The sequence below is a fragment of the Acipenser ruthenus genome, chromosome 16 (assembly GCF_902713425.1).
Source record: "Acipenser ruthenus chromosome 16, fAciRut3.2 maternal haplotype, whole genome shotgun sequence".
NCBI lineage: Eukaryota > Metazoa > Chordata > Actinopteri > Acipenseriformes > Acipenseridae > Acipenser > Acipenser ruthenus.
Window position 1 is genome coordinate 28,812,401 of NC_081204.1, and position 23,531 is coordinate 28,835,931.

Consider the following 23,531-nt stretch of genomic DNA (forward strand, 5'->3'; position numbering starts at 1 on the left):
TGATATTTTAAACCAGGGCTAGCAAATGTGTGTCAAATCAGAGACTCTTGCCAAACATTCTCCAAAATGTAATACCCAACACATGGTCAGGCCTATTGTTCTTGTTAAATCAAAGTCCTATAATCTTTACAATGTGAAAGATTACACATTTCTTGTTGAAAAAGAGCAGATCTACAGACTCCAAATAATCTCAATGAATTAAATCAGATGTGTTTCCCCACCACAGCTAATGGGAGACAATCTGTTTGAATTATAATATGCTTTCACATTGATTGGGGTTTGAAAACAACATGTACATGTACATATTGTCTCAAACAATTCTATTTTTTCAGACAATATGTACATGAAATATTTTAGAGGAAAAACCTTGTGAATTGCAGTCAAGTTTTTAAACGTACCGACACAGACGACAGAAGCAGCTGTCGCAGTCAGCCAGACCTACCCCCTCAACACACAAACCCAGCACAAACACCAGCGTGGACCCTTTACTAAAGTGTTGTGAGGTTATCCGCTCCCACTGAAGCACCAGCCGTTTGTTATGTTTGGAACAGTGCCCATCAGATCCACAGGGCCAGGTCTCTTTGGCAGCCACCGCAGGGATGGTTATCACAGTGCCTGCTGAGCAGCCCAAGGCTTTGTCACCTGCCCGCTAGAAGGACACAATGTTCCACCCTGTCCAGAGATTAATGTAACTCCTGCAGCTGGCCACAAAGACCGACATTTAGTTGATAAGTGGACCCCAGATAGACGGCTCTGTCATTATACGTTTAGGATTACATTCGCTATATTCAACCCTTTCTATTTGACTCAGGGCTGGAACAATGAGATGCATCTGCCAATCGCAGTAGAAAAGTACAAAGCATAACAACAACAGCATAGATTTATGAACATGGTTACCAGGTTAATGGGAAAACCATTTTTTTTTTTTTTTTTTTTTTAATATACTCAGGTGGATACTTACGAGATGTTAGTCCTGAGGCACTAATGGAGTTTTGCTCTCAGATATAAAATGCAGACTAATGCCAATGGTTCCTCGGAAGACAACAGAGAAGTGCAAACAGTTCTTGTATACAATCCATCCAGCAGAGTCCCTGAGCTGGCATTATCTCAGCCCTCCTTGAGCTGCTGCCAGAATCTTATCAATGGCAGCCAATTATAAAGTCAGGAGCTACATGAAGAAAATGTCAGCAGCGCAGCAACCTAGAGCTCTCCTTATCTATCACCAGCAATCCCTACAGAGAATGGGAGCTCCATTCGGATTATTACCATGAATTTTAAGGTCTGGCTGATAGGACATGCAGCCACTTCTCAATTCTGGAGAGCATCGTCCCTATTCACCAAAAGTAATTGGTTACATCAAAAAGATAACGTTTATTTATTATTTATTAAGATGATGAAATGACTGCAGCTGTTCATAAAGGCTTTTTGACCCTCCTAGCTAAGACAGCATTAAAAATATATTAACAGACTCAGACTGGGTAAATGATGGCTATGGTGCTTTGCCTTTCAGTACTGTCTGCCGACATCTTGGACTGATCGAAGGGTCTATAGCAGGGGTGCCCAATCCTGGTCCTGGAGGGCCGGTGTCCTCCTGGCTTTTGTTCCAACTGCCCCCTAAATTACTTAACCAATCAAGCACTTATTAAAAGCTTACATCGGTCCAATTAAGCAATATAGTGTACAGTTGGAACAAAAACCAGGAGGGACACCGGCCCTCCAGGACCAGGATTGGGCACCCCTGGTCTATAGCATTACCCTGGCTCAATTTATTCTTCTACTACTGCTACTAAAGTGAAGGGGTGTTACCACATACTATGGATCAATCAGAAAATAAACAGAAAATAGAGAACATTGGATAAAAAACTAAATCTCACGGGTAATAAAACAGACAGCTACTGTAAATAAACACAGCATCCAAACACTGATAAACTTACAGAAGTATGATTGCAATACAGAGCTGAATGATGGCAACAGTCACACATCTTTACTGTATTTTTTTAAGTTACTGTACTGATCTCACAAGGTTGCAGATACCTATTTCTTCAGGTGGCTAAAGACACACGTGTGCAAACACATCAATGTATCTGGTAGGAATGCTTCCCCGAATGCAGGGTATGTAGTTTAGAGGGGCTTTTGTATGCCAAGTTGCACCAGTTTCCCCTGTAGGTATTCATTTTTATTCAAAAGCATTGCCAATATGAATTAAAATAGAAGCAGCAGCACCCTGGATACCGCAGGGATGGTTTTCACTTGGCCTGTGTAGTTCATTATTCCATACATTATATATTACATGGATCAAAGAGAAATATGGACATGCTATTTTTCATTCAATATATTGATTGCAAACATTGATTCCTTGGAATACATCTCCATCTCTGTCCCCATTGGTCACATCTGGAGTAATAAAGTGCAAGTGTAATGTACAAATGAAAAAATCACAACTGGTTAAAAGTAAGACTTGTTTTATCTGAAATCACCATGTGTTAAAAGGCCAATTCTATTCCATGCGGGAGTAAATCCAATGTTTAATTTTGAAGTTAATCCTTTTGATTTAATACTGAAATACCTTGTCTGTCACAGGAAGAAAAACCAGACAGACCATCAGGCAAACTCCATGCAGTTAAAAAGTTCCAACATCAGCCATCTAATTAAGGCAGACATGTTGTATGACCTGTTTCAGAGTTTCATCTCTCCAGAGCAGAAACAGTGGATTTGACTGACCCCTGCCTGATGGGAATTTCTATACATTCTGAAAGAAAATGCCAAAGATGATGTCATCTTTGGCCCATCAACAGCCAATTTGTTAAAGAATACAGACAGATAAGACTATGTGCCTTGTCACTCAATCTTACAGCAAACAAAAAATTATCTGAAATCTTACTGTGTCAATTTAAACTACAAATGGAATTCACATCCTCTATTAAAAGTTACTCCACACATCTACCACCAATAAAAAAACACTATAAAAGGTATTTGATCAGAATACAAGATCGAACAGTTCTGGCCATATTAAAAAAAGTTTCAAAGATGACGATATATTAAGAGCTCACCAAGGAAGCCTGAAACAGCTGTAGTAATCACTTTGTTTTAATCAACACATGCTAATCTACTTTATTTGAATTAATTAGTGTGTGCTCTTTAATCTGTCATTTAAAAATGTGTATTTAAGCAAGTGAATTAATGTTTAGCTGGAAGGGAATTATTTTTTCGACTATTAATGGTGATACTTCAAAATGGTGGCATCCATTATTCTAGAAGGGTATTTAATTAGGTAACAGACCCTCTGTAGTAGGTAACAGTACTGAGACAGCTACCTTGTGTTTTGTAGATGAGTTACTCAGAGTGCTAGATAAAGGGGGTTTGGCCATTTTAATCCTGTTAGACCTCTCAGCAGCCTTTGACACAACAGAGCACAGTCTTTCATTGCAGAGGGCGGAGCAGGATATGGGCATCTGCAGGACTACACTTAACTGGATCAGGTTGTTTCTGACTGATCGCTCCCAAAAAATAACAATGGGTCACTATTCCTCTTCAGCCAGGCCAGTCACGCATGTAGTCCCACAGGGGTCCGTATTATCTACCCTACTGTTTAATATCTATGTTAAGCTGCTGGGAGAACTGAAATTCGGGATGAGCAGGACTTTAATACTCTGTCTGCTTGTCTGTCTGGCTTTAATAGCTGCATGTCTGGCAATTGGTTGAAACTTAACCCCTTAGAAAACAGAATACTTGTTGGTTGGGTCGGAGCCCAAACATAGGGATCTGAGGCATATGGCATCGTCATTAGCTGTCAATGGAACTTCTCCCCTATTTGTAAATAGGACCAAGAGTCTGAACATATTACCCCTGTTTTGGCTTTTTTACATCTTGTCTCGAATATGGAAACGCCCTGCATGTGGGTCTACCTCAGTGTCAAACCACTACTCCAGGGCATTCAGAATGCCTCAGCGCCACTCTTGACTGGTCGATCCCATCGGGATCCAACTTCCCGAACTTTACTGTATTTACATTGCCTCCTAATTGAGCTTCGTGCACAATTCAAACTACTGTGCTTAATTCACAAAGCACTCTAACAGCAACTTCCTCACTATCTGACTAAGAAATTGCAGGTTTACAATCCTCTATACATTTTTTAAATAAATAAATGTGCAGTAGATACTTCAAGCACTGTTTCCAGGGATGTTAACTGTATGTAAAATTGATCATTTTTAACTCAAGTAACACATAAAATCAATAAAAATTGAGTTTCCATCTCATTCTATGCAACTGGTTCTAATTTATAGTTGTAACTATGCATAATTCAGGTCAAGGTCATAATAATGATTCATTGCCACAAAATGGCAGCATAATTGATGAAGGACTCTATGGTAGTTCAGTCAGTGGGAATAAAAAGAAGGTGGTATCTATTTAAATTGAGAGATGTTATAGCAAATTTAAATATAAGTAAGCCTGACACTTCAAATCATAACATCTTTTGATGGCAGCAACATACTTATTGGCAGCCTGCACATCCCATAATGTACAAACTGGCAACCATAGATACACACAAAGGTACAGTATATAGGAAGTCTCAGGCAACCAGAAAACTATGCAGATTTTTAAAGGAATTGTGCCAAGAGAAATATAAAAAGGTAGATGCTGTGGCCTTGGAGGCAGAATCAAGTTTGCAGACAACCACAAACACAGACGAAAGGATTGGATAAGAAAGAACAATCAGCAGGGGCTTGGACAGGAATCTTATTGTGTCAGAACAGCAGCTCTTGAGAACCAACAGAACTGGCCAATGCGTTTTATACTTTCATGGGAGGCTCCTAATGGAAACCGGATGGAAAAAGTTCCATATCAATTTTTATTTAAAGATAACCTTTGGCTATAAGCAATATATACTTTAGATTAGTAGAGAAACATTCTTTTAGACTTGTATTCTTGTGGATCTGGCATTTCCTCAATGTATTATATAGTAGGCCTATAAAGATCTATTAAAAAAATAATAATAATTAGATTCTCTTTCTGGAAAAAAAGCTAAACAAAAACATGACCCAAGGAAGATTCTGGTAATGGATAAACAACGAGAAGTGAATTTTTTTTTTCCTAATTGATACTTGTTAGATAATATTGATTGTAAATTTGGTAACTGGATTTGGTTTTTGCTCTTTTGTTACACATAGTTCTAACAGTTAAAATGTTTGTCTCGTATTGTCATGAGATTTGTGCCAGACTTTGACACTGTAGACCATTCCATCCTACTGAATCGTCTTGAAAGCACAGTAGGACTGTCTGGTCTTGTCCTATTCTGGTTCAAATCTTATCTTTCTGATAGGTTTTAGTTTGTCTCTGTTGGGGAGATAAATATCGGCATTATTGGTTGTCTGTGGTATTCCACGGGGCTCCATTCTAGGTCCCTTGCTGTTTTCATTATATATGCTACCGTTGGGTGACATTATCCGCAGACACGGAATAAGCTTCCATTGCTGTGCTGATGATACCCAGCTATATTTGTCCCTAAAGCCAGCAATTTCTTCTGCCTGGGTGTTATTAGCTACTTGCCTTCAGACATCAAGCACTGGATGTCACACAATAATGTTGAATTCAGATAAAACAGAGGTTATGCTAGTGGGCTCACAAAACCAACTAAAAGGAAATGAGGGATTACATGAGCTCGACCCTTGCAGTCTCTCATCAAAACTTAAAACTAGAATTTAAGAGTTTGGGGGTCATCTTTGATCCTGATCTATCATTTGAGAGTAATATTAAGAAGCTACTAAACTATATTTTTACCATTTGAGAAATATAGCCAAACAGACCAATTATTTCCGTATCTGATGCAGAGAGAATAATGCATGCCTTTGTTTCATCTAGAACTGATTATTGTAATGCACTTTTTTCTGGTGTCTCAAAACATGTGGTATCCCGCTTGCAGCTTGTTCAGAATAACGCCGCTAGAATTCTGATGAAAACCAGGAAAAGTGAACATATTACCCCTGTTTTGGCCTCTTTACACACTGGCTCCCTGTGCAGTATAGAATTGATTTTGCTGGTAAATTAAAAGGCCCTGAATGGATTAGCACCTACTTATTTGCAGGAGTTACTGACCCCATATCTTCCAAACCGCACTCTGAGATCACAGGATGTGGGGCTGCTGGTTATTCCTAGGGTCAATAAGAGCAACAAGGGAGGTAGGGCTTTTTCTTGTAGCGCTCCTAAATTATGGAATGCTCTGCCTTTGTTTATCAGGGAAGCTGGGTTACAGTTTTCAAGTCAAGACTAAAAACACACTTTTATAAAAATAGCTTTCTTATCTTAGTGGGTTTTAATGTAACTTTAAAATTGCTGCTTTTGTATTATGTGTATACTGTTTAAATCTGTACTTAAATGGGTTGAGTGTGGCAGTCGTATGTGTGACATGCTATACAAATGTATTGTGATTTGTTCTTTTTTTCTGCGATGTACTGTACAGTGCTTTGCGATACTTTTGTATAAAAAGCGCTACATAAATGCAATAAACAAATAAATAAAATAAATAAATAAATAAATGTCTCTCTGCACAGCCCATTACACACTGGGAACTGCTCAGACCCAACACATTTCGTATTGTGTTGGAAAGCATTTTAGACCCGCTAGAGACCTCGTATTGGACTGAAGTACAAATGAAACTTATTGAAAAGACACGATACACGGCTAAGAAAAGGGACACAAAAAGAAACAAGCCATCTATAGCTTTATAAATATGCAGATGCTCTAGTTTTAACCTTTGATGTGTGGCACCAAGTACTGCCTTGAAATGAAGGGTGCTCTGTGAGTCCAGGTCTATTTGGTATTACAAGGAGCAACTACACGTATAATATCACTGAGAGTGTAGCTCTCACACTCAGAATGTCAACGACAAAGCATTCTAAACATTCAAACCATAACCGGTTCTATAAAAACAGATTAAGTACATTAAATAAAAAACAGACGACGAAGTGATATTAGATTCAATATTTATGTGTTCGTTGGCTACCTAATTAAGTTGAGAGTGTACTCTTTCTGCTGTGCTCTTTGTATGACAGACCTGACTCGCTTTGCTCATAGGTCTGACACAGCAAAGTGTACACATGTAATTTCATTCCCATGTTAAGGGTTAACCTATCAAAATAATCCTTTAATATACAGTGCAGTTCTTGTCCAAGGCTTCACAAGAACAAAGTCTTTTATGTCTGAGTAGTTTTCTAGCAAAAGATTCCTTAACAGAGCTGTGTTTTATAGGGGGTTTCTGAAGCCTACCTGCTATGTGACCGACGTTGTTAAAATGATTTCACGCTGAGAAAAGAACGAGCCAGCCACATTATCGACGCAGATGACATTTACTGTTCAATCAGCTGTGTAATGCGGGCAGCAGTGTGGAGTAGTGGTTAGGGCTCTGGACTCTTGACCGGAGGGTTGTGGGTTCAATCCCAGGTGGGGGACACTGCTGCTGTACCCTTGAGCAAGGTACTTTACCTAGATTGCTCCAGTAAAAACCCAACTGTATAAATGGGTAATTGCATGTGTAAAAAAAATAAATAAATAAATAATGTAATTGTATGTATAAATAATGTGACATCTTGTAACAATTGTAAAATCGCCCTGGATAAGGGTGTCTGCTAAGAAATAAATAAATAATAATGCACACAAATACAATCCGGCTGGCATAGGGCTTCAGAGCAAACTTCTCATCAGGCTTGAGAATAGGAGATCTCTGTAATTTGCTTGTGAATGACACTTTATTCACCTTTATTCACCTAAACCAAGGGGCAAACTTCATCAATAAAGTGCAACAACTGGAAAGATGATTTGCTGTCATAATTATTACATAACTTCGAAACACTCAACCATAATTTCTGATTATTATAAAACAACTTGCCTTAAGTTATATAACTTCTAGAATTTTAGCAGTTTTATACTAAAAACAGCCTAGAATAGTTTTTTTATTAAAAAGAAAACAGACTGTGAAGGCAGCTAACTGGTACATAAAGCTATGGCTAAAAATTTTGCATCACCTAGAATTCTAGGATTGAGACAATTAAAAAAAAAATGTATAAACATAAATTTTGATTTTATTTAACATCATTATTTATTTCTTAGCAAACGCCCTTACCCAGGGCAACTTACAGTTGTATACAAAAAATACATATAACTTCAGTCCTAATAAGAGCAAACACAAAACACAGTACGATTTGATATCGGGGCAGTTCAAGTGCAGATAACAGTGCTGATAGTTACATCAGGGTTAGATACAAGTGCAGGATTAAATACAGTAAAATAGGGAGCAGATAAGTGCAAGTTAAAGTGCATTAAAGGCAGAGTGCTATATTGTCCAGAAGGGAAGAGTTGAGATTTACAGGTGTTGTCTGAAGAGGTGTGTCTTGAGGATGCGCCGGAAGGTGGTTAGGGACTGGGCAGTAATCAAACAAACTACAAAATAATACTGCAAGTCTATTGGAAGTGTGGCAATGTGCCCCGTCCCTGTGTGCATTTGTGTGTTCTGTGTATGTATGTTGCATGCGTGTGTTAATGTTGGTGTATAGTCATTGGTACACGGGGATATAAACGGGTCTGTGTTTCACGTGTATTTAAAGTGTAGATTTGTATTTAGGCACGAGGAGAGCACAAATCACTTCACGTGCTGGTTAAATGTAATATGTGAGCACGGGGTTGCACAGAATTAATTCACGTGCTGGGATTCAAGTGAATAATTAATTAGTAATTGAATCCCAGCACAACAGTATAAATAGGCACATTTTTAGTCACTCGTGGTTGGTGTTCGGTGAGTGGAGAACGGGAGAGAGAGAAGGAGAAAATAAAACAAAGTAAGAACGTAAATTAGTTGTATCTGCTCACCGTGTTTTGTTCGTCTGTCCGTGCACCGTTTGTCTGTGTAGTCCGTTTTGTTTGTCTATTTATTTTGGGCGTGTAGTGCCGTGTCCCGTGTTTTTGTGTTTAAAACCTTTTATTTTCTGTTTATTAAATGCTGAGCGCGATCACGCGCCCAGCTTATACCAAACCACATCTCTCTGTCGTTTGTGTTCCTGTTTCTGGTCTGACGCCACCCACTCCGGCCGTCTTTGTGACACGTGGTGTCCTGCGTGGGATCGACAGCGCCTCCAGGACTCAGGCCAGAGCAGGAACCGCAGTTTGGATTTAAAAAAAAGAAAAAAAAAAAAAAAAAAAAAAAAAAAATGGCAGAAGACGCCATCAAAGTGCGGGACTGGATGCTGGAGAATGCTGGGCTGGAGGCCCAGTCTCTGCCCATAGTCGTCCAGGCCCTGTGGATGATGGACTGTGAGAGATGGGAGGCCTATCAGGAGGAACACACCCCAAACACCTTGGAGGAAGGTGTGGAGTTTGTCCTCAGCTACCTGGAGGCAACCATAAGTGGAACAGCAGCCCAGGTAGCAGTCCCACCAGCAGAGGAAGAATGCCTGCTGTCCCCGTCTCCACCAGCAGAGGAAGAATTCCTGCTGGTTTTGCCTCCACAGCCCAAGCGGGAGGAGCCTGAGCGTCCACAGCCCAAGCGGGAGGAGCCCGAACGTCCTACGCCTGAGTGGGAGGAGCCCGAACGTCCTACGCCTGAGTGGGAGGAGCCCGAACGTCCTACGCCTGAGTGGGAGGAGCCCGAACGTCCTACGCCTGAGTGGGAGGAGCCCGAACGTCCTACGCCTGAGTGGGGGGAGCCCGAACGTCCACAGCCCAAAAGGGAGGAGTCGGTGCGTCCACAGCCCAACAGGGAGGAGTCGGTGCGTCCACAGCCCAACAGGGAGGAGTCGGTGCGTCCACAGCCCAACAGGGAGGAGTCGGGGCGTCCACAGCCCAAAAGGGAGGAGTCGGTGCGTCCACAGCCCGAAGAGAGGGAAGTCGGGGCTTCCACAGCCCTAGGACCCAAGCTGCCAGCAGAGGGTGAATACCTGCTGGTCCCACCTCCACCAGCAGAGGGTGAATGCCTGCTGGTTCCACCTCCACCGCAGTGGGAGGACTGCTTGCCCCTCCCACCTCCACCAGCAGAGGGTGAATACCTGCTGGTTCCACCTCCACCGCAGTGGGAGGACTGCTGGCCCCTCCCACCTCCACCAGCAGAGGGTGAATACCTGCTGGTTCCACCACCGCCAGGAGCAGAGGAGCTGGAGCTGCCTCTGCCTCCACCACCGCCAGGAGCAGAGGAGCTGGAGCTGCCTCTGCCTCCACCACCGCCAGGAGCAGAGGAGCTGGAGCTGCCTCTGCCTCCGCCACCGCCAGGAGCAGAGGAGCTGGAGCTGCCTCTGCCTCCACCACCGCCAGGAGCAGAGGAGCTGGAGCTGCCTCTGCCTCCACCACCGCCAGGAGCAGAGGAGCTGGAGCTGCCTCTGCCTCCACCACCGCCAGGAGCAGAGGAGCTGGAGCTGCCTCTGCCTCCGCCACCGGCCGGAGCAGAGGAGCAGGAGCTGCCTCTGCTGCCCGTACCTCCGCAGGGAGTACGGTGGCCGGAGCCCCAGAAAGGGGAGCTGCCGGCCACGAAGAAGGGGGAGGAGGTCTGGAGATCACCAACCCCAGCAGCAGTTTCGCTGCCGGAGATCGTGGGGGAGGTCAGGAGACCTGCTCCCACTGCAGCAGTTTCGCTGCCGGAGATCGTGGGGGAGGTCCGGAGACCTGCTCCCACTGCAGCAGTTGCGCTGCCGGAGATCGTGGGGGAGGTCCGGAGACCTGCTCCCACTGCAGCTTCTTCGCTGCTGGCAGTACTGAGGTCGGAGCCCCACCAAAGGGAGCTACCGGCTACAAAGACAGGGGGAGAGGTCAGGAGACCACTTTCCCCAGCAGCAGTTTCGCTGCAGGACGGGACCAACAGGCTGTCAGCCGTGCCACTACCGGCAGGGGTGCTGACAGCATGGCCAGCCATGGGCCCACTGAAGCCTCCCTTCCCAGCCCGAGACTTTGTCCTGGACTGCTGGGTTTTTAAGGGGGGAGGTGGCCGTTGAGGCCATGTGTGCTGCGCACAAGGGGGGGTATATGTGGCAATGTGCCCCGTCCCTGTGTGCATTTGTGTGTTCTGTGTATGTATGTTGCATGCGTGTGTTAATGTTGGTGTATAGTCATTGGTACACGGGGATATAAACGGGTCTGTGTTTCACGTGTATTTAAAGTGTAGATTTGTATTTAGGCACGAGGAGAGCACAAATCACTTCACGTGCTGGTTAAATGTAATATGTGAGCACGGGGTTGCACAGAATTAATTCACGTGCTGGGATTCAAGTGAATAATTAATTAGTAATTGAATCCCAGCACAACAGTATAAATAGGCACATTTTTAGTCACTCGTGGTTGGTGTTCGGTGAGTGGAGAACGGGAGAGAGAGAAGGAGAAAATAAAACAAAGTAAGAACGTAAATTAGTTGTATCTGCTCACCGTGTTTTGTTCGTCTGTCCGTGCACCGTTTGTCTGTGTAGTCCGTTTTGTTTGTCTATTTATTTTGGGCGTGTAGTGCCGTGTCCCGTGTTTTTGTGTTTAAAACCTTTTATTTTCTGTTTATTAAATGCTGAGCGCGATCACGCGCCCAGCTTATACCAAACCACATCTCTCTGTCGTTTGTGTTCCTGTTTCTGGTCTGACGCCACCCACTCCGGCCGTCTTTGTGACAAAGCCATACTAGTAGTACATCATACAGTTCCATACAGTATATGGAAAACTACAAAGCGGTATGTAATTCAACATGTTAACATAAAATTATTTAGCAGGTTTCATTCAACTTTATGAAGCAAAATTAGTTAATTCTATGGGATAGACTTTTGGCCATAGCTGTACTCCCTACTATGTGCCATGAAAAACAAATGTATATGACAGAAGATACGAGTATTCAAACATCTGTAATAAATACAGCCAATAAACTAGATACAAGGCTTTGACCTCATCATTCAGGGATTTTAACAATATTATGTTGGGGGACTTCTTAATATATCTATGCTCAAACCTAAATATGTAAAACCAATTCTTGGCCTGGGAAAATTGAAGTTAGCTATTTTGGTCCAGGACCTTAATGAAACAGTCCCGGGGGCTTGGCCTACTCCTGCTCTATGATGAGAGGCTTAACTACAAAAAACAGACCTGTAATACAGGGCTGTCCAATCAGTCTCCAAGGCAATTACTTAACCTATAAATCACTGCACATGACAACTTTGAAACAGACGCCCACATACATATGCCATCACTGAGGCTTCCTCACTGTGCTGAAGCACTGTGCCTCGGGCTAATAAATAATAAAGCAACTAAGGAATAATATTGGAAGGCAGCGTAGGCTAAAAGAAATGGTAATTTTATAATAATAAATTAAAATAACTTCATCTGCTTTGTAGAAAAAAAAATAGTTAAAATAGCACTTCAGACCTCTTAATGGCACAATATTTCAGCATCACATGGCAGCATTTACCACACTAGTATTGATGGTTATGCTGGCCTGACAATTTATGGGAAACACTTCTGCACTTGCCTGCCTCCTTCCCTCCCAAGTGCTTGTCTAACCCCTCTGTCACAAGCTCTCCCTGGGGTAATGGTGTTGTGTTGGCATTAAAACACTGCCCACAAACAGAGCAAGGTCACAGTCCTGAGTGCCACGAAGGTCCTTTTTACGATTGTGTATGTGTGCTGCCTTCAGATTCACAATAACTGAACTGAGCACCACATTTGTAAAATTCAAGATTCAAATGTACGATCAAATATGTTCACATGTTTTTAATTCAACCTTAGAAAAGCATTTTGTAAAGTTTTTAAAGATCTGTTTCATGTCTGTATTCCTTTATGGTAGTAAACAGTCTCAGGGTTTATTTCACTCTCCTAAGTATATTGATCCAAAGAGCTGGATTTTACAGATGTATTGCCATACATAGCAGTTACTGGAAAGCCAAGTAAAGCTTTATAAATTCTATGTAGTTTTCTATTATACAAGAAAACGTAACTTCAAACTCAACCAGATTTTTTTCATTTTCAGAGAGGTTTTAAGACGACCACTAACTTAGTCAACTTTTCTTTAAAAACATGTGAACACACGGACACATATTCCTGGTTAATAAACCATTTCAATCTTGTTTAAAACAAAACCACCACCACTGTCAAGAACCATCTCCTACTTAAGGATTAGACAGTAGTATAACAATATTGTGAAGAACATTTTGTGCCTTTTGGAACTGCGATTTTAAAAATATTCAAAGCTTGGAGAGCATAACTCTGAGGCGTAATGGAGCAGTAAAATATAAATGTAATGGGTATTCTGTCAAACTAGTTTTTAAAGTCATGAACTGTGTAAATCACAGTCTTTCACAATGTTTTTTTTTTCAGTCAGGGATGAAAAGAGCATGTATTTTATTTAAAATTGTAGACTTTGATAACAAAATACTTCAAGCAGGTTTTTGCGCCCACTGATTTAATGAATAGGCAACATTAAACTAGTTGAAATAAAAACCTGGTCACTGGGTAACATCCACAATAGCAACTTCCAACAACCTAAGAATACGCAATTGTTTGTTTTTTTACTCAACCGTGTCAAATAAAACATACAAATGAAAATGATATTAACCGTTACAGAACTGTGTCTAACAGCCAAGCTTTACTGATACACACTTTGAATAATTATACACATTCAATTATAGGAGGCTGTGTGGTCCAGTGGTGAAAGAAAAGGGCTTGTAACCAGGAGGTCCCCGGTTCAAATCCCACCTCAGCCACTGACTCATTGTGTGACCCTGAGCAAGTCACTTAACCTCCTTGTGCTCCATCTTTCGGGTGAGACGTAATTTTAAGCGACTCTGCAGCTGATGCATAGTTCACACACCCGAGTCTCTGTAAGTCGCCTTGGATAAAGGCATCTGCTAAATAAATCTGCTAAATATAGCCGGCTAAACAAGAACTCTGGATTCTAAAAGTGGAGTTTTGGGAATTCTGTCAGGACCAAACAATATGGAAAAAGTCCCAGTCGGTCTTTCCCTGGCTAAAGCACAGTGCAAACTAGCAAGCTATCATTCTTTACCAGAAGCATCTCTGTTTGTCCTGTCAATGAATGATGAGAACTCAAACTTCTAGAGCAAATTTGATAAAGGGAAAAATACACAAAAAGCACAAAGGGATGTTTTTAGCTGTAGGCACTGACTGCCATCTGCCTTTGAGGTAGTTATTTATAACAGTTCACAGTTGGAATATAGCATTTTAATAGAAAAGAAAGTACAGAGGGGACTGACTCTCTTGCATCTTCCCTCTAAAGTTGTATCTGTGTAAACAAAATCAGCAACTTATTGCCTTGTAGATGTTAAGCAATAGGCTTAAAAATAAAATGACCTCCAGTTTCCTGGCGAGGCAATATCCTTTTCATGGAATAGTTTGACCTCAATTGTTTTTGAAGCAAACCTTTTTGAACTCTAGAATTCTGTTTACAGTATTTCTTCACCTGTATCTAGTGCATGTTCTAAATAAGACAACATGTAATTTAACCCTTTAAGGACTGGGATCATGTTAACACGATCATACTGAAGTGGGCTTCTAGGACCGCAATCGTGTAAACATGATAAAGAAAAGCACTTTGTTTTGATGACTTACAGGGCCACCGTACTATGCAGTACAGGCTTGAAACACATGTCATTGCATAGGGGAGGGACTGATGCTCACTTCCTGCTATTTTTTTTTTCTTTGTGTAACGTCACTGAGGCCTTCTACACAATACATTTAGTGTCTAAAGGGCGGAGACAGTTTACAGCAGCCCGGCAGAGACAAAAGCAGAAACAAAACATCACAGGAACTTGTTCAGAGCTAATAAAATAAAAGGAACACTGTAAATCTCATGTATTTGACTTATAATTATATTAGAACACTTATTCTGTCATGTGTTTTAATATATATGTTTTTACAACATTTATAAATATCAGTGGATATAACGAGTGGATATATACTATTTAATGAACAAAATGTATCAGGTACATTTTTTTTTCCTTCTTACTAATAATAAATCACTCGGGTGAAACAATGCCTTGTAGTTTTGCCCAAACATCAACATTTTTCAACAAAACTTTCACAAAGTATTGTAATGTCCCTCGGGTCATAGAATAATGCGTTTTTTTATGGTTTCTGAAGTACTTTATAAATGTTCACCACAGCGTTGTGGGGGGGAAAAAAAGGACATTGTTTCCAAGATGCTACTGTAAAAAAAGTGATTTTTTGTGAATTTATAGGAAGAGTGTCAACTACAGCCAACAAATGCCTGGTCCTGGGGGAGCATCCCACTGAAAAATGCTTGGTCCTGAAAGGGTTAATGTGCTTTGCAATAAAGCATGATAAATAGATAAATCATTTTGGAACATCAATATGATTAATCTTGCCCCTGGAAGTAGTCTGACTTTTCCAGGACACTTAAATTAAATGACATATCTCTTGTATCCTGGTGTGTCATCTTCCATTCTTTAATTAACTTGAAATGATTAATTCATAGTTATTTTTAAATGAATTAGTTCAGAGCTTCCGTTAGCAAAGACAACTTACAATCAATGAATGGAAATCAGTTTATGCACGGCTTATTAGGCTTTCCTCTACTTTTTGCTGATTAGGACTTCAACTGGGATGTAACTATTGTTTTTTGAAGGATTTTAGATACGTTGATAACACCTATTTCAGCGAGTTTATATATGTATGCAGCTGATATCTAGTCAATTTTACTAGTCTGAAATGTATTTCAAAACACTGGAAATCCATTCATTGCCCCTTCAACAGTACATACGGTCATTTTGAAAATAGCCTATTTTGAGTGTGCTTCGCTAGATCAATTTTCCAATATCTGTTCTCCAGAATAACCTGTATCACTTGGTCCCCGTGCTTTACTGCTGATCGAGCCAGTATAATAGTGCTATTGGCTCTTACACAGCCTTCAGGCAACCTAGGAACATGCGGTCTTGTTTTCTTATGAATGCAGTAGAGTGTTCTAAATATAGGTAAAGTTCGGCTAATAATTAGTTGGACTGGAAATGCTTCAGTCGTGTTGCATTAAAAAGCAGTGAGATGCACCAGTAAAAGTCAGCATGTTTTTACTATAATGGTCAACAAAGAAAAACCAATGCCTGTAGAGACTATTCCACCAACGCTTTACAGTAAATTAGAGTGGTTAACATTTCGGTATCAAAGCTTAGATCACTTCATGCCATTTCATATTTCAGTTATCATATATATGTGCTTCAAGAAGTGCTGAACAGATATGACTTCGTCCCAAGTAACAGGACTGAAATTGACACATGATCTTTTTCACGCTCTGGTTACCCTAAGTGGAATGAGCGTCCTTTGGGCATTAGGTCCAAACCAAATCTTAACTGTTTTAAAAGTTAACTATAGAATTTTACAAGGATTTGTAAAAATGTTTTATTGCTGTTTTTTGGATAACTGCAAATGTATCGCTTAAGTAAAAATTTTTTTTTTTTTTTTTTTTAATATTGTTTGGTACTGTTGTGCTGCCTCTTGCCCCAGGTACCCACTAAAAATGAGGGTAATTATCCCCATTGAGTTCAAACACCAACAAGATTATTGTATTGTTAAACCAAAACTTAACACAAATACAGGGGGAGAAATACTATAAATGATCCTGAAAAACATGAAATATTTATGAAACTCCTTTGAGAAATGCAAATGGCAGTCGGCATATTCAGAAAATATGTACAAAAGCAATACAATGATGAATACGAATGACATGGCTGTGCTGCCACAGGGCTCCTGCGTTTACCTGGAGGAAGGTTGGGTCTCTTCCGTTTCTTGCTGTTCTCAGCCCCATTCTCTACAGGGCACTCCGTGACCAGGGGTCCATTACAGTTGTTAAACTGTAGAGGTTCATTGTTCGTCGAAGGGTCAAAGGTCAGCGGGTTTAGTCCTAGTAAAAAAAATAAAACAATAATAGTTTTCCTGTGACAATACATTTGCATAATTAAATAATAAACAGTTCAACCAAACTGAATATATCCAGAAGATTGCACTTCCTTTGAGCTCTAGGGGATTCTTTTTTTTTTTGTATAGCAGTTGTTAAACATTTTGTACAGAAGCATGAAAATGAAAAACAAAAAGAAAAGTGCTCTTGTACTTATTATTAATGGCCATGCTGTGTTATCGTTTGAACACACACTAAGAGAGTGCAATCATGCGTTGGCATTTATTTTGAGTGTTCTAGCCGAGGTGATGTGTCAATACAGTTCCGACAGTCCATGCCCAGCATGTATCACTGGAACACACTATAGAGGATTGAGGGATTCTGATTAGATCAGTGTACATGTCACAGTGAAACCGGGAAAGCATTCACAATGTTCTATGCAAGGTGTCTGTGGCAGCAATGGCTGAGCTTCACTGCTACGTGTCTTAACCAGCACTTGTGGAAGTGCACCACTGAATTGTGTTAAATGAAGCATCATTAGTCTGGTTGATTAGGTAGATTACTTAAAGACCCAGGCATACCTTGCAGAACTATACAGAATCGTTTTACTCAAGCTCTTAAAAAAATAAAAATAAAAAAAATAAGTGACGCACAGAGGAATTCCTCAGAGGTGTATTACTGGAAATATTAGTAAAACAACTGTGTTTTTATGATGATTCATTAACTAACAGCACTGGGAGGGAAAATAAATCAACATCTACCAGCAAGAACAGCAAGTTCTTTGCATCATTCATCAATCAATACCATTTTCTCGGTTGTAATATTTTCAGGTTAGGATATTGGATTTTGTAGACGTGAAAAAAGTCAAGTAGCAATTTGATGTAAAATATTGAAGCATATCAAGACTGATGTACCAGTGCGACAACATGAATGTATAATGGAAGAGGCCTTTGCTAACCAAACCTACTCATTCTTCAAATGCCCACTGTTGTCACAGAGCTAGAGTTATTGAACCTGCTAATTTCCATGATGCAATCCAGTCTACTGTACCTTCAATACTGTCAGCACTTGTGTATTTAAACCTCCTTGCTGTACATATAAGCCAAAAACATCAAGTCATGCAAACCTAATGCCTTCTACACAATACTGAACAGCAATCCAAATCTGCGCTACTGCACTCAAAACCAGCGTCTTGTTCCCTCCACACTATTAAGCCACCTACTCAAAATATTAATAAAAAACTACTGTAACCAATGCACCAACATTGAGCTATTTTAAAGCACAACATGAACCTTCTTTAATGCATCCAAGCCCTCTATACATAGTGTAACTTTCTTCATGCAAACTCTAGTTCAGAAAGCATAAAACAAATCTTTAAATGCAATGGAAAGTTCTCAATTTCTAGCTACAAGCATCCCAAATATTCTGTGCACATACTGCACCAAGATTACTCTATGGCTCACCATTACTGAACTGTTCAAGTCTCACTGACACGAAATGAGACATTTTTTATGGATGCAAGACGTCACATTTTGATGAATGTTTTTTTGTTTAATCTCCATTACTGACGGAAGATTCTGAATATCCTATATGTCTTAATTCTCGATCTTAAATCGTGGAAATACACAGGCACCACTTGCTGTGAAATATTAATTTTTACCAGCCTTCTTAATTAAGCTAGCTGTTTCTACTGATTCATTCACCTTACCTTGGGGAATCTTGTGTTTTATGTCACACGTCTTTCAATTTATGAACACTTAGAGTCTGACTATTCCCAATTGTGTAACTAGTTCTCTCTCACACATATACAGATTGTACACAGATTCAAATCCCATCCCATGAGCCAAACTTGCACAATTCACAAAAGAAAAATAGATTGAAAAGGAAAATGTCAGCTAACCAGAATGATTAAACAATTGCCAGAAATATATCAGAAACTATTGTAAAATAAACGGTATTATACATTGCAGGTAGCTTCTGTAACCTACGCTTAGCCTATTTTGTGCTGGCAAAAAACCCTCTCTGCCTATTACACAGAATTAACTATAAAAAAAATAAATAAAACAAATATAAATGTATTTACTCATTTGTGGTCACCTCTCTGTAGGTTCTGGGGAAGAGACCACTCAAAAAACCTTTCCTTGTCTGAAATGTCATCAGAACCTACCTCAAAGCAACCAAAAAAGTCTGGTGTTGTTTTAGTCTGCTGGCTACAATATATTGCTTGAAAAGAACCTAGCCAGTTCTTGTGCTGGTTCCAGGCACTTGACAACAAGGCTTCTAACACAGTCCCTCATCTCTAATGAGCAGGACAACTTGCCATCCAAGCCTTGGTTTTAGCTGTACAAAAAGGCCACATTGTCTCACTGTCCCTCTAACCAACAGGGCAGTTCTCAGTTCACAACACTGAGCAATAGAATGTGACAGGGGATTTGGAGATCTGGTCATTGTTGTAGAAAATCACTATGGAATATGCATACAGTATAATGAAGGAAACGGAAGGAATACTCCTCTCTCCGGAGAGCTGTGTGCATGGGGATGGGGAAGCAGTTGTGCCAGAGCTGCAAGAAACATGTGGAAGTCAATGTTGAATGCCTGAGCAAAGGCAGGTCAGAATACTTCAACAGTCCACAATCCCAAGACACCCATGTGAATAACATGAAATGGTAATACAATCTGCCATTTCAGAGGTCTTTGGAGCATTATGCAGCGTGCCAATACTTCAGAAGACACAAAGCATTCCAGAGACTCATTATCATCTTTGTGCCTTCAGCGGCAAGGGAAACTTAACAGAAATAATACAAAAAATGTTTGAGTGTCTTTGCCAAGACACTTTAATATGAACTCGTTGACCGAAGGGGTGAAAAGACCACTGGCTATGACAGATCTTCTGAGAGAATTCGAAGTGTGTTTGCTCCTTAATGAACAGATCCAGTACAACTCCTAGTTCATTAAAAAACTGACATTTAAAACTAAAATGGTCTCTCTATACATTTCCTGGCAATAATTCGCAGTAAACTCTAAAATTAAACAAAACAAAAATAATCCATTCTTATTTTACACTCATTTGTTACAATTTATGTTATCAGTTATTCAGATCAGAAGTCAGACTAATTAGTCAATTAAAAATCATCCAATAAAACATCATCCAATACTAAAAGGCAGCTGTTTTAGGAAAAACAAAATGTAAATACATTTATGTACATGTTTTAAATCAATTGAAAAAGTAAAATTTTATATATAACATGTGATCTATACAGTGGCTGTTTTTACTGCCACCCTAAAACGCGTAAGCCTGTTCATTTGCAGACCTCTTTCTACGGTATTTTTGATATGAAGGTAATTATCCCCATTGAGTTCAAACACTAACAAGATTAATGTATTGATTTAATTCAATGGTAATCCAGTAAGACTCTCCACGGTTTGGATCGTTAAAATAGATTGCTATAAAAGTTTGATTTTAACCATTTAAAAATCGTAAAGAAACAATGCCTAGCCTTATTGTGTAATTTGTGCCAACTGGTTCTATAACTAGCACTTTGTGTATGCTGTCAGAATACCTCCCAAGCCACACTTCCAAATGAGCCATTTATTCTCAAGAGGCTTGCTGGCAAAGTTATTTTAAATGAACAATGTGACAGAGAGTATGTAGTTGTGAGGGTCTATACTTCATGAGGAGACAGTTCCAACTTTACAGCACCATACACAAGTTTAGTCTGATAAATCAGACAAACGGTATGAATGGTTGAGAAACATGATTGTACTGTACATTTCTGTATTTTCTAACCCAAGGACGACATTGATACTTTACAGTACAAGTGATCCATGTTTCTGTCTTAAGATAGCGTTCTACCTACACCAAAACACTTTCTTTTCACCTAATCATGTCCGAGAGAGAGGCAGCTTCTGAAATATATCAACGTTATGTATTTTGTTTTAAAGAGAGAGACTGCCCAATGGCTCACTGTGACAGCAGGGAGAGATACAGGGATCATTCACCTTCAAAATGTATCAAAACAATTTATGCGAGAGACTAAACATAATTCATCTGGCTTGGAACAAAGACATACTATGTTACAAAGAATTATCACATCAATGACCTAATGTATGCAGTTGGCCTTTTGTACTCTGACAACAGTGTCTTCAGAGACCAAATTCATACAGCTAAAATTTTGATGAACAAAGTGCTCCTGAAAGGTAATGAGTTTGCAATATTTATATGTAAATCAATTGAACAGGGAAGGCATAAGGGAGCATCTACCTGAATAAAGACATCTCTACTAGGAACCTCATAGACTGAGGCTAAGCCTTTTCCAAGGTTAAGTGACATTACAATGTTACTCCTGCATCTGATAATTGAGGTGAATGGGCTGTGATAGAGTTATGAGAGAAGGCCAGAGTTATGGCTATTATCAGGAGAAGTCACAGGGTCTGTAAGGGGTTCGATTTATTCTTAAAAATAATGAATCTTCTTCAGGTGAAGTCAATCAAAAAGAGTGTATTCAGGAATCAAAAATGCAAACAGGAACAAAGCAAATCAAATGTGATACATCAGTGATTTCACACACAGGTCTCAGTGGATGGTGTTCTGAGCTGGCATCAGTGTAGATGTTATTTACTTCTGAGCCAAGCTGAGCTTTCGTGGCATCAGAGATGTTGTTTTTTTTCTGAGCCGGCATTGCACAGAGCCGCCACCAGTGTAGATGTTAGTTTCTGAGCTGAGCCCGGAAATCACTTCGAACAGCACAGATATATATAGCTAGCTTACGTAATTTCCTTAACCAAATTTGGTCTTATTTCCCTAGCATGAGACAAAGTACATTAAAAGTTAAATTTGCATTTCTTCTTCACTTTACCAATGTCAGCAGAAACCCAGACAACAAGAAGTTACATTTATGAACAATGATACGAGTTTTGCTCAATTCTCGCAGGCAGCAAAGTGCTATACCCATGCATCACAAGGTCGAACGATGAGGCTGGAGATTGCAAACTGCTGATGTACAGCTTAATTTTACGAGTTTATTAACCTTGCGTTGATTCAGAGCTTACATTAAAACACAGGAAAACCACACAGTGTTTACAGTTCCAATGATTTCTCACTGCTTTCACCATTTAAATGGGAAGCATAAGTAATAGTAGTATAATGGAAAAAAACAGACGGCTGATGAAACAATAAGAGCTTGTGCAATTTAAATGGAAAAACCTAGCGTACACTGCCCCACACAAGGTGCGTGGTCATCAGAAAAAGCCTACGTGCTCCAACTGTATAGTGTGTTATTATGCGTTCCATGACTAGTAAATGGTTTTAGAACCAGTTTTAATAGGTTTGATTATGGTTTGTATATAGGCTTGAAACAGTTTTCTAAGCAGAAATAAAGGTTTTTATTTAGGTTATAATAAAGGTTTTTATTATTTTTATCATCCCTTCAAGGTCACAACTGCACTTGCTGAGTTACAAAAAGCCAGTTACTCCCTGCAAGGCAGGCCAATACATAACCAAGAGTTTCAAAATCCTTACAGGTCCATTAATTAGGCTTTTCACTCCATGTAAGCACATTTCTAACATGAAATAGGGTTTATATTTAAATAAATATATTGGGACACAATTAAGTTTTTTTTTTCTTCTAAGTAAACATATTATTTATATGGTAAAAATGATACAATGAAAATTACTGCTATTTCCACTGTAAGCTACATTTTCAAAGTGTCTTTTTTTAATGCAGCTGTTGGAGTTTTGTCCCATAAGTGGAATTGTTCCCCTGCCAAACAAATAGCACATTTTAATGTATGTGCATCATCATGACCTATAAAACTACAGCACATGGAAACAAATCACTTCAATTACCATGCACCAGTTCAAGCCAACATGTAGTGGCTCTCAAGGGGTATCATTTCCATAAGAAAATATCACCAGACATTACAGCCACAATATGGACTGATATCTCATTAATGCCTGTACATACAGTTTCACCTAAAATCAGACAAGCTTAGTCAGCTCTGCTTAACATGAGTTAGTACCACTAATAATCCAGATTCTGTGATGCATCGGCACCATTGTAGGGATACCCTGTAACAGACCACCCTGACAAGTGAATGCCTCTGGAAATACAGTGACCACAATGTATACCCAGTTGGGATGAGGGACAGAAGTGACGCGGTTCAAAAGAGTAAAGAGAGTTGATGAAGTGTGATTTCAAATATATCTCCAGAGTCCCACATCCCACAACCATACAGTTCTCCTCTTTAACCAGCAGGCACACACAGCCTCAATTTAAATATAGATGACATTCCTAATGAAGAAGTTTATAGTGCTGGTACTCTCCATATGAATGCTAACAAGGCACCTGCTGCATTTAAAATGATAATGCACAACAGACTTGCCGTTTTCTCCAGTGGCATTCTGACCATTTAACACGATTTCTCACTTGCTGTATCAGCTGCAACGTGCAAAAGTCCAGGGTTAAATGGTAACGTATTTCATGCAAAAATAATGTAATCAGTATTCATTATATCAGTGACAAGGAGAAAATTCATCCTAATCCCCCTCTGTCATTCCAACAACCCTCTGGGGATTTAATGAAGGTTAATTTATTTAAATCTCCCAACCACGCATTTTAATTCTATTAAACAAAACTAATGAATCCTTGGACTGCAGTCTAATCCG

At 39.9% G+C, this 23,531-nt stretch overlaps 1 protein-coding gene across 1 annotated transcript in view; it reads right to left on the reverse strand.

The window, feature by feature from the left end:
• The window catches only part of LOC117412178 (ecto-NOX disulfide-thiol exchanger 2-like), a 122,629-nt gene that overhangs the window by 44,318 nt on the left and 54,780 nt on the right, over nucleotides 1–23,531 (reverse strand). The window contains 1 exon segment of the mRNA XM_058989318.1: nucleotides 16,730–16,873. Within this exon segment, the coding sequence (XP_058845301.1) occupies nucleotides 16,730–16,873 (144 nt within the window).